Genomic DNA, 11576 nt, shown 5'->3' with positions numbered 1-11576 from the left:
CTGTCAAATCCGAATACAATTAAAAGAAATCTTCCACCCCGGTCTCAATGTCTGACACATTTTAGAAAGGCAACAAGTTGTTTCCTTTTCCTGTGCCCGCTGCTGACTCACAGCGAAACATGCGCGCAAAGACAAAGGTGGAGGAGGGTGAACATCAACTCTCAGTTTCTCTCTCAATGTTGTCATGGGTTTCTTTTTCGCGGTCGCAGCCGCCCCCACCGCCATGCAGCTCGCACAGAAACTCACAGCCACACAGACGCGCACACAAGACGCCGGGCGCGCGCACTGCCGATTTGATGACTTTTTCTCTCGGACTGTATTTGTGAGGCCAATTAAAATCTTTGGAGGACCGGCTGCCATGTCACTTCCTGCGAGGCTTCTCCTCTCAATCCGACTCCTATCGCAAAAAGATTCCTTCCAAGCCCGTAGAGGCTTTGTCAGTGCTCTTCTGAGAAGTGCCAGCTTTTCTTTTCTTTATTATTTTTTGGGGCGGGGCGGGGCGGGGCGGGCCGGGCGTCAATGAAAACAGAGGGACAGCCATCGAATCGTAGCGTCTTTATTCCATGCCAATCAATAAATAGCTGATAAATAATCACAAATATATCTTAAATAGCATCATAAATATCCAGGAGCCCTAAATGCGTTTGTGGAGAGCGTGGTCATAAATACAAGTCAAATGTGAGCGGATGAAAAGGAATCCCTTCAGCTTACGGTCGCCGCGCGTGGCGCCGGCGCCGCGACGTTCTCACCCGGAGCCTCTCGGACAACGAGCTGGCCTCCTCGTACAGCCAGGGCAGCTCCCACAATGCTTTGCTCTGGACCACCAGGTCGTCCATCTTTGGGGACGGACGGCAGAGGAGAACAAGGTCAAAGGTCACGTTAGGTCACATTAGGTCACGTTAGGTCACGTCGCACGCGCTTTTCTTTGGGCTCGTCCGGAGAAAGATTGCAGTTGAAAAGCGGACGCTTGATAGTTGTCTCTCGACACACGTCGTCGCGAGGACATGAAGTAAAGCGTACGTTGCGACGCGTGTCAAATTTGAAGACGGAAATATTTCAAAGAAGGGGCGGCGTCGTACCTGAACGCCTTGGAGCTTGTGTAGGCCATCGAGAAGTTTGTCTTGCTCCCGATATCGGTACTTCCTCAGATCCCGCACGCGCTTCAGCAGGTAGTCGAGTCCAACTCGGGCGTCGTCGCCGCTTTCGGGCGCGGAGGTGGCGGCGGGCGGGTGCGGCGCGGGGCTGGGCGGCCGCTTCAGCATGCGCTCCAGCAGCTCCTCGTACGTCTGCAGCACCGCCGACATCAGCACGCCCTTGGCCTGAAAACACGCAACCGTCACGGCTAGGCAGCACATAGTGGATGCGGTGTCGTGCGGCAAAAGGCAAACATGACATCGAAGACCCACGAACGGACGTGCAAGCTAAGCGAAGATAGGCTAGGCTAGGCTAGCGACATGCTCTGACCTCCATCTTGGTGCTCAGGAGTTCTCTGGAGAAGATGGGATGGCCGTTAAAACGTTCTTTGGGTGGGATTTTCTGCACACACACACAATAAAATGAAATGCAAAATTGTCCGTGGTGGAAAAGCCAGGAGGTGAATATAACAAGTCCAACATGTGCCGGCACCAGTACAGTACTCACATATAGCTGCAGTAGGTTCTGAATGGTTCTGTTCATCCTCAGGGGCACATGAGAGGTCCCGACCGGACAGAGACACAAGTAGGCGCAGACTCCAAGCACGGCCCTCGCCACGGCAAACATTCTCAAGCGGGCTCTGGCGTTTGTGCGCATGGCGGGTCCGATTCCCGAGCCGGGCCTCCACTTGGATGTCGACGTGACAAAGTGTCGACTTGTCGGCGAGGTCTCGCATTTAAAAGAGGAGATGCGCTCGCTGGCGCGCACACACACGCAAGGTGATGATTTCAGTGTGAAAATGTGGTTGACAATTTCCTTTAAATCACCAATGTTCACAGAAGGACAAGGTGAAGGGGTCTCCCACACACGCGCACGCCAACAACCGCACAAGAAGAGGCCCGAGGCGCGCCGGCGCGGGTGCGCGCGCTCTCGAAACCAAAAGGAAGCCGTCAGCTTTAGTGGAACCGCTCTTGAATTTCCTGCCCCGCTGGGATCCAGTCTGACGACGCGCAACGCGGCTTCTCCGCCGGTCAGGTGAGCGTTCGGCTAACCCCCCCCCCCGGCGGTTTCTTTACAAAAAAATCCCCAATAACGCATCAAGTGAGAGCGCCGTCCACTGAATCGGATGCATTACGATTAACGGTCACGAAGATCTGAGTTTGTTTGACGTATGCATCGCAACATCGTTTTGGTTTTGTGCCCCCCCCCCCTAAGCCGATATGACCTTCGGCATCATTTCAGATCAAGCATCAGGAAGAATATGCATCATGCAACAGCAGGAAGACGGCAAAAAGTCCCTGGCGGCGGGCACGGGGGAAACTCCTCAAAGGTTAAAGGGCACGTGACATCATCCCCGAGTCAAAGAGAAAGCGGCAGAAAAGCTGCCCTCCGCGATGGAGTCAAGTCGTCGCTTTCGAGGGACCAAACGTGAGCTTTGGACGTGGGCTTTTATTACCAGCATTTCGATGAATACACACACACACACACACACAATAAAAAGAGGATGTTCAACATCAACACCCAACATGTTCCTGCGCCTTCCACTAGCGAGAATAAATTAAAGTGCAGGAGGGAATTAAATAAAGCAATAAATTAGGAGGATCGGGAAAAAAAAAAAAAAAATCAAAAAGCTGAAAAAGATTCATGGCGAGGCCTCGGCGGGCGGGGCCAAAGCACGAGAGCCAATCACGGTTGCCATGTTGTACACCTCCAGGAACTGAGAGAGCGCCCTCTTTTGGAACGTCATGTCGTCCACCTGCAGGCGCACACACATTCATCTTATTTTTGGAGCTGCAATTGAGCTTTCCGGATCATTTATTTGTCATATGATTCCAACGCGGGTGTCCTAACTCGGCCGTTTTCGGGCAGCAGGCGGGGCACACGTCGAAGCGGGTTGCTGAACAAGCGACCGCACAATCACAATCGCAGCCGGGGACAATTTGGAGCGTTGCGTGAACTTTTGGGAACGCGACGGGAAACCGCCGTACCCGGAGAAAAGCCACGCAGGCAGAGGGGGCGAAAAGGCAAACTCGGCACGGATTCGGATTTGTCAACACGACGGTCCGGTGGCTTTGCGATTTTTCACGAGCTAAAGGAAGCGAGTGTTTTCTCCTCACCTTGAGCTGCGCGAGCTGATGGAGGACATCGCCGGTGTCGGGGCAACGCGGGCGGGCCAGATCGGCGCTGAGGCGGCGCATCTTCTTGGTCAGGTGGTCCACGTTGCGCCCGAGCTGCTCCCGCCTGGCCGGGTCGGGCACGGCCCTCAGCAGGGTGGCGTTGCGCAGGATGCTCTCCAAGATGTCCACGTAGACGTGCAACGTGGCCTTCATCAGCCTGACCTCCTCTCGGTTCTGCGGGGGAGCGGAGCAAAGGCGTGAAGGCGTCGGCGCCGCCCGGTGGAAGCGCTCGCCGCGTCGTCCTCCTTACCTGACACGCTTTGATGCTCCTGATGACGCCGATGAAGGGAGGGTGAGTGCTGATGTTCATGCTCTTCAGATCCTGAAACGCATACACACCGTAACATGAACAAACTGAAACACGCGCACACACCCCCCCCCCAAAAAAAAGGGGGGCACGGGCCACATCAACAACAGGCCGAAACAGACGGCCCAAAATGCTGATATGCCAAAAAACACCAGAAGTCAAAAAATCCCCCAAAAGTTGAAGGTGAAGACGCAGCGGCCGGTAGCGGCCCCCCCGCGGGACGCCGTGGGCTCACCACATCTTTGGCGATGTCCTCCAGGATTTTCCTGAGTTCGGGATGCGGGTCCATGCGAGCGGCCCGCGCCGCCACAGCGCCCAGAAGCAGCGGCAGCAGACACCAGCGGATCGGCGGGGACATGGCGGCGAGACGGGCGCTGACCAAAGACGAGAGACGGCTGGCGCCTGACGAGAACCAAATGACGAGCGCTGAGAGACGGCGACGCTTTTTCAGGTCAATTGGCTGAGCGCCGCTCGCATCTTTTATACGCATCTTTTGCTTCCTTGTGGTCTGTGGCTACTCAACGGCAAACACCAGAATCTTCCTCCGAAACGTGCTGCTGCTCAGAAACGCGCACGCCCGAGCGCACACACACACACACGCGCACACACACACACACACACACACACACAGTAGGGCCTTCCCTGATGGCATTTCCACTCACCTCCATCTTGGCTCGGACACTCCAGGGTCACTGCGGTTGTCGTCGGTTTTCGCAGAAGCCTCAGGGCCACGATGACGTGGAAGCAGGTCTGCGGCCTCGGTTCCTAGATGAGTCCGCGTGCTTCCAAAACTTTGCTCGAGCCCCCCCCGTGACCCGTCAGGGGACGGGGGTGGGGGGCACACACTCTGTGACAGTAACGATCCACTGACATGAGTGTGTGTGTGCGTGTGTAGCTGCATGGCCGCGTTTCTCTGCGTGCGTCTAGACGCGTGGATGTGATCCAAATCGAAGCAAAGTTGTGCTAAATCGCTAATTGGCCGCGAGTTGTGAGCGCGCACCCGCGCAGGTGCTCAAGCCGAAAGAGGCCGCAAGGCCACTTCCGGCGGCCGCAACGCCAACTTGGTTTCCACTGAGGGTCCGCGGGATTCTTTGAGCGGGTCTTCTCTTCTTCTTCTTCTTTCCACCGGGGTCACCTCGTTGTCGTTTGGTGAATGACGCACACCCGCGGCGGGGTTGCGTCATTGGCGTCATTCGCCAAAGAAAGCTTGACGAGGGCTACCCGGATGATTCGCTTACCGGGCGAGCGTGGCCGCCGCCGTCTCCCCGAACGACGATCGTCTTCTTGCACGTGGAATGAGGCCAAACGCCCGGAGGAAGAGGAAACGGAAATGGAAGCGGAAGCGGAAGAGGACGAAGAGCGCGCGCGCGCGCGGAACGCGGCGAGCCTCGGCGTCGGCGTCGACGTCTTCCTCGTCAATCGCGCGGTGGGCGTTGGTGAAGGCCTGCCAGGTGAGCGGGTGACGGCACTTTGACGTCACCGCCCACCCGCGATCACCTGGACGACGACGACCAACGCACGTGCGCAAAGGCGGGTTCGCCATCACTTCCTGCCGTGGCAAATTCCCGGAGGAAATCACCCGGCGGGAGGGGCTCGGGTGCACCAAACACACGACTGCCACACGCCGCCACGCCCCCCCCAGGTTTACCTGACAAATGACAAGTGGTCTTTTTTTATTGTTGTTGGAAGGAGAAAAGTTTATTGGACGTCTCAAGACTGTAACAGCCGCGTCTCCGTGTATAAATAGCAAGTCATCGATTAAATAAGACAATAAATAAAGCAGTTGTAGTCGAGGTAGTTGTGCTTTGTGCGCGTCAGCGGCTGTCGCCGACGCAGCTGTCGTGCAGGTACGTGAAGAGAATGTTCACCTCGCTCAGTGCCTTGTTCAGCCCACGCCCGTTGTCCATCTGCAAAAGACGCAACCCAACAAAGTGCTCATCGTGTGTGTGTGTGTGTGTGTGCCCATGTGGCCTGCACTCAATTCAAAACTTGGCGGGGCAGTTTTAGGAGGTAAATGCTCCACTGTGAGCTCTCCACTTCCGCTTTGGCGCGACAGCGCAATGGGCAAAAAGCGCTGCAAAAACTGTTTGGGCTCGGCTCCCACGTCATTGGCTGGGGTGGGGGGGCAGCCCCACCGTGACATGGCGAGACAGGGCCGATTCGACAAACGCCGACGTGCCGTTTACCTTGGCCAGCTTGTCGCGGAACCGCGCCACGTGCCGGTGGTCTCGATAGCGCGTGGCATTCTGGAGGGACGGCGGGTGCAAAAAGGTCAAGGGCGCGGTTCGAGCCGGCGGGGAGGCAAAAAGACGCCGGCGGGTGCCACTCACGCAGCCGCGCTCTTTGAGGTCTTGGCTGGCCCTGTCCAGGTCCGAGTGCAGCTGGTGCATTCTGGGGTGGAGGTCGCCGACGTGGTTGAAGATGTTGTTCAGGTAGAAGTCCAGGATGTTGGCGTGCAGGCAGCAGATGCTCACGTGGTCCTGGAGGGAAGCGCAGGCCGCAGCGGCTCAGCCCGGGCCAGGCCCGCTCGCGACGCCACGCCCGTCGCTTACCTTCTCCTCGTCGATGGCGACGTTGAGCCTGATGTCGGATTCCTCCTCCGTCTCGGACCTCTGAGCCTGAACAACAACGACGACATTTGGCCATTTCGTCTTCGTCATGTGCGAATAGAACGCGCCGAGTCGCAATCTCAACACATTTGCCGTCTCCCTCATACTCACGTGGAGCGAGACTTCCTCGGCGGCCCGGTACGTGCTCGGGCTCCTCAAAACCTGGCTGAGCGGCTGATAGGCGGGCCCCGCCGCGCCCCGCCGGACGCAGACGATCAGGAGCAGCGCCAGCGCGCCGATGACTTTCATGCCGATGGTGGTGATGAAAATAAAAAGGAAGCGTTGACGAGGTGAGGCCAAGACGCGCTGATGATACGACCCGTGCGCACCCGCCGCATTTTATACGCGCAAAGCCTCCGCCCCCCCACCAGAAAATAGGACAAGCAAAAAACCCCAGCACACACACGGAGGTCAACGGAGGTTACCGTCACCTGGAGGAAAGTAAGCGTCAGGCAAAAAAGAACAACAAAAAAAATGTATCTGGAACAGTGACATCACGACTACGTTTCCAGTGCGTGAGAGCGAGCGAAGGCCCGAGCGCGTGAGAAAGAGTCCGTCGGCGTGGCGGACACTCAAACTAATAAGGTTTGCGGAGCAGGTCGACATCGATGCAACGCGGCGACCGGGATGACACACAAAACCTTCCGCAAGGGGCTTTCCTTTCATCGCGTCACGTGACAGGAAGTGACATCGCCGGCTGGCCGCGAGAAGGTAATCTTGGTCCGCGGACGGCCACGGAGATGGACTTTCCGCTCTCCTGCTCGCGTCGGCCCAAAACCGACCCGAGAGCAAACGTGCCAATTTTGTAGTCGTGAATGAATTGGAGATGAAAGACTTTAGTGTGATGAGTAGAAACCGAGGCGGAAATAATCGCAATCCGGGAAACAAAGACGTGGAGAAAGAAAACATCGGGGTGAAGAATTCCAGCGAAAGGCCATGAAAGAGCGTCCGTGAGAATCAAGGGGGTTCCAATCCAAGGCAAAATTGGAACGAGAAGCACTCTCCAAATGCAAGAAATGCTCGTGATTCAAGTGGAAAGGTCACAGGGTAAAAAAAAAAAGTTGAGCGAGTCCGAGTGAAAAGTTGGCGCCGGCTCAACACGTCTCCCAGAACTGCCGTGGCCTCCTCTGCGCTCGCTCCAGCACGGCCGCCGCCGCCGAGCACGACGCCAGCGAGCGGCTCGACATGACCGACAGACGCTCGCCTGGGCCCAAAAAAACAAACAAACAAACAAAAAAACACAATCAGCATCACCTCCATAGCCATGCAACAGACTGCGCCGTACATTTCTACGCAGAGGATAAACAATCGACACGCGCCGCGACACGATTTGCCTTCAAATGGGCGTCACGTGGGAAAGAGCCGAGAGGGATGGCGTGGCAATATTGCTCAGCAAGAAGGACTCACTTTCATCAGGAGACAGGTCGCTCCAGGAAGCCGCATGCGATCGGAACCTCAGACCGAGCTCGCCTGACCACACACACGCAGAGCAACCGTCAACACGACCGACCGATCGCCGGCCTGACCGACGCCACTCACCGTTGTGTTGGAATTCGGCGTGTCTCAGCCAGCCTCTGATGACATGCGTGGAGGGCGGGGCCGATCCCCGATCAGCGGGCCGGCGGCGGGGGTCGGGGCTACGAAGTTCCGGCCCTTCGGAAGCGAACGCGCCGTCCGCCGCGTAAACGCGCAAGTCGCGCCCCGCAGGCGCGATGACGTCAAGGTGCGTTCTGCGAAGCGGTCCGCCGTCCGTCTCCAAGGTGGGGGAGCGTCCCTCGCGCGGGCCGCCCGCGTGGTCTTTCGCCGGCCCGCCGCGGGCGGGGCTCGCCGGCCCGCAGGAGGAAGCGGAGCAGCTGCGGAGAGGAAGCCGCACGAGTGCGGGTGAGCGGCCGGGGTCGCCCGAGGTCGCGCGCGGCTCACCTGGTCAGGTCCAGAGCCTCCACGGAGGGCGTCGATCCGGCGTCCGTGTCGGCGCCGCCGTCGGGCTCCCACAGGACGTTGTACCGGGACTTGAGCTGGCTCAGGTGGCGCCTGGAGAAGTTGGTCCCCCACGCCCGCCGCCGGTACCACGAGGCCTTCTGCCGCAACAGCGCCACCTATGTGCGGCAACGCTCCTTCAGAAGAGGGCGGGGCTCGTCGGCGGCGCACAGCGAAACCTTTCACGCCCGCTAACACCTGTCACAGGTAAACCCGCGCACCGCCGTCGCTGCGAGCGTGCGGCGGATGTGACCCCAATGAAGAAGAAGCGCTTCTAAGAAGAAGAAGTGAGTCAGCTTTTTGAATGCCCCCCCCCCAGGAGTTCTGGTAAAGAGCCGGTGTGACCTCGGTGACCTCCAAGCTGCACAGCAACAGGAAGTCAACACACATCACTGACTCAGTTTTTTTTTTGTTTCACTGAACGGAACATGCAGGCAGAGCAAACTGCTCGTTAGCACGCGCACGCTTCTTGTATGCCGCGCCGGGGTTTGCTCCAGCGCGCAAACACGCGTGCGTGCGTGTCTTGCACACAATCGTGTGTGTGGGCTGAGCGCGTTGTGCATTTCGTTTGTGCGCCTACGCGTGTGTGTGTGTGCGGCGTTTCCCCGAAATGAAGCGCTGCGGTTTGCCGGTTTCCCCCCTGCGCGCTACTTCTCCCGATCTGGCGGCAAATAAGGCGCACCCCGGTTGGCTTTGGAGTCACGCCATGGCCCCCACTCACCTGAGAGGGTGCGCCCGCCGCTTCTCGTAGCGGACCGGGAAAGCTGGCCTGATATTCCGTCACCGGCTTCCTGTCAGAAGGCGGCACAGGCAAGAGTTGACATTAGCAACGCGGCGGACTCCAACGCGAGGAAAGCCATCAAGGGAAAGCTTCCGACAAAGCCGTGAGCGACTGGCCTTTGCGTTCCAAAGTCGGCCGCTCAACTCGGCTTGGCGTTCGCACACGCGGGCGGCCAAAGGACCACAAACGCACGCCGGCTGGATTTAAAGGCGGCGGAGGTACGCACCTGTGTCGTCGCGGCACCTGCGCAGGGGGCGCGTCTTCCCTCGGGTGGGCGGCCATCTTCTCGGACTCCTCCCTCATCTTCTGACTTTTCTGCTCAAAGCAAAGTGACGTCGTCATCATCGTCGTCGCCGACAACGAGACCGGCAACTGGCGCGGGCGCGAGCGTACGCTGCGCGTGTGGAAGGCGGGATGCCTCTGGCGGCGATCCAGATGTTTCCGCAGGCGGGGGCCGCGAGACGGCGACCTCCCCTGGAAGCTGCGGCGGTACTCCGTTTCCAGGGGAACGGAGGAGCTCCGCGCGGCAGGCTGCCATTTTGCTTCCGTGGCGACGGGCTGCGTTTGAAAGGCGGGGCGGCGGCGGCGCAGCACCTAGCGCACAAATGGCTTCCTTTACACTCTCAAAGCAAGCCACATGATCATTTGCCAATTTTTGGATGGCCACCTCCAAGCCACTCTGGACCCACAGAGGCTCCGAAGCGGGAAAGGGCTCGGCCGAGGCCACAAAGTTGCGTGCGGCTCACCTGTTGCGCCGCCAGCAGAGGAGAGCCGGCGTCCGTCGCGTTCCTCGCCGACGCTCGGTGGTCCTCGGCTTTTCTCGACGGGTGAATTTCCGCAACCCGGTCCGACCCGGCCGGAGTCGCGGCGCGTTTGCGGTCCTTGTCCTCGTTGCGAGCTGCGGGCAAACGTTAGCATCAGGGGCGGGCGTCGTTAGCGCCATGAGCCTCAGCTGGTCGGCGTCAACGCGCGTCAGGGGTTCGGACCTGCGGGGAGCGCCGCACTGCGGGCCCGTGGACCAGCGGGACCCGATCTCCTCTCGTCAGCGGGGTGGTCTTCTCTGCTCCCGGCTGATTGGACAAAAATCCAAAGATAAGAGCAGACGCATCCACCCGCGGCGGGCCGCAATCACACACTGACCTCGGTGGGGCCGGCGCCGTCCGACCGATGAGATGCTTCGCCGAGGAGAATGAGAAAGGCTCCGAGAACGTCGGAAGCTCCTCTGGCGTTCACTCTGACAAACACGCAAATTGCGGTGCGGTCGGGGCACATCTCCGCAAAAGAACCGGCCGCCGCTCATTCGCAGCCAGGAGGGGCCTGGGGGCGGGAGCCCTTGACACCCCGCCGCACTTGGCGCGCGCTGATTCGCGGACCTCTGACCCGGCGCGCATGCGCAAACTTGCTGCTCACCTTTCCACGCGAGAGCGCACCGACGCGCTTCTTAACGCGAGTTCAAGACACCGAACAATAGTTATTGCATCATAAATCATTTTTTTAAAAATAGCAGCTTGCACTTTGATCGTCTTAATTGTTCTTTACTGAGCTGGCTACCGCGCTAACGAGCTCGCGCTAATCTTACCGTGACCATCGTGACGTTTCCGGGCGACAGGTGAACGCGTCAGCGGGCGGCCTCGCCCGTCACTTTAGCAACCACAGGGTGTCGCTTTGAAACGAGAAGAAGCAACGGGAGTGAAACGGACGAGAAGGTCGCGGCGACCTCGAGTTGTGAGAGGGCGAACCGGCGCGACAATAGGACGCCGCCGCCGTTGCCAGGGCAGCGGAGGGAGCGAGAGCGAGACGCGCGCATGCGCCAACACTCCAGGAAGCAGGAAGAGACGCGCTTTCATCCGCGTCGAAGAAAGGCGACCAACGCCATCGCGTTGTTCCTCTCCGCACTACATTTGCGTCGTCGAGTCGTGTACGACGTCGTGGGGACCAAATCTACGCGGATCTCCTGTCCAAGTGCTGCATTTGAGGACGGCGCGGACGCGAGAGAGTCACGATGTCAGCTCGCTCTTAGAAAATGGCACCACTTTTATTTAAGGCTTTTCAACTTTCGACTTTACATTTGGCTTCACCCACATGGTCCCCGCCCCGACCCCTGCAACACACACGCGCCAACAAACCGACGCGAAAGCGACACGGGAGGGGGGGGAGCAGAACGGAACCAAAAGGACACTTTCGAGAGCTCCGTAGGTCAACGTCGTCAACGTGCATGCGGGAAACAAACTTTTCTTACGCTTAGTTGAGTTTCGCCGTACGCCGAGTCAAGTGCGTCATCCTGGCGCGAGTGGGCGGCGCTACTCGGGCCCTCAAGTCACGCGTCGTCTACTTGACCAGCCTCAGTGACGGGTGGCGCCGCCTTGTGGCCGCGCGACCGCAGTGGCGAGCATGCTGACACGGCGTCACCTGGAGGCCAAACGGACAAATGCTCGCATGCCACGTGACCAACACAAACGCGAGGCCGCCCCACCGCACGCATTCGCACCATCGCCACACAACCTCCATTCCCAGCAAACGCACACGAAGACCTCCAGACAGACTTTCACACCGGCACAACATCCACATCTAAATCCCACGCATACACACAC

The 11576-nt window shown here is 58.8% G+C and overlaps 3 protein-coding genes across 6 annotated transcripts; all 3 read right to left on the bottom strand.

Moving 5' to 3' along the window:
• Positions 1-555: 555 nt before the first annotated feature.
• Positions 556-1820, bottom strand: LOC127593581 (interferon gamma-like). Its single transcript, XM_052055130.1, has 4 exons — positions 1642-1820; positions 1465-1536; positions 1080-1319; positions 556-836 (listed from the first exon to the last, which is right to left on the bottom strand). The coding sequence occupies exons 1-4, from the start codon at positions 1789-1791 to the stop codon at positions 708-710; spliced, it is 591 nt and encodes a 196-aa protein (XP_051911090.1). The 5' UTR covers positions 1792-1820; the 3' UTR covers positions 556-707.
• Positions 1821-2563: 743 nt separating this feature from the next.
• Positions 2564-5035, bottom strand: LOC127593578 (uncharacterized). Of its 3 annotated transcripts, XM_052055127.1 has the most exons (5): positions 4281-5035; positions 3854-4020; positions 3562-3633; positions 3252-3485; positions 2564-2890 (listed from the first exon to the last, which is right to left on the bottom strand). In XM_052055127.1, exons 2-5 carry the CDS (start codon positions 3974-3976, stop codon positions 2777-2779), a joined length of 543 nt encoding a protein of 180 aa, XP_051911087.1. In that variant the 5' UTR covers positions 3977-4020; positions 4281-5035; the 3' UTR covers positions 2564-2776. The 3 variants fall into 3 exon arrangements, with proteins under 3 accessions (XP_051911087.1, XP_051911088.1, XP_051911086.1); XM_052055128.1 differs by lacking the exon at positions 3854-4020; XM_052055126.1 differs by lacking the exon at positions 4281-5035 and having other exon boundaries at positions 3854-4226.
• Positions 5036-6940: 1905 nt separating this feature from the next.
• Positions 6941-11486, bottom strand: mdm1 (Mdm1 nuclear protein). Of its 2 annotated transcripts, XM_052055100.1 has the most exons (11): positions 10565-11486; positions 10126-10219; positions 9972-10055; positions 9732-9883; positions 9379-9579; positions 9212-9300; positions 8926-8995; positions 8148-8323; positions 7767-8080; positions 7635-7697; positions 6941-7431 (listed from the first exon to the last, which is right to left on the bottom strand). In XM_052055100.1, exons 1-11 carry the CDS (start codon positions 10571-10573, stop codon positions 7322-7324), a joined length of 1362 nt encoding a protein of 453 aa, XP_051911060.1. In that variant the 5' UTR covers positions 10574-11486; the 3' UTR covers positions 6941-7321. The 2 variants fall into 2 exon arrangements, with proteins under 2 accessions (XP_051911060.1, XP_051911061.1); XM_052055101.1 differs by lacking the exon at positions 9379-9579.
• Positions 11487-11576: the final 90 nt, after the last annotated feature.

This window comes from Hippocampus zosterae, chromosome 21, assembly GCF_025434085.1.
Source record: "Hippocampus zosterae strain Florida chromosome 21, ASM2543408v3, whole genome shotgun sequence".
NCBI classification, from domain to species: domain Eukaryota; kingdom Metazoa; phylum Chordata; class Actinopteri; order Syngnathiformes; family Syngnathidae; genus Hippocampus; species Hippocampus zosterae.
Note: the sequence above shows the minus strand (reverse complement) of the source record. Positions and strands in the feature narration are given on the sequence as shown.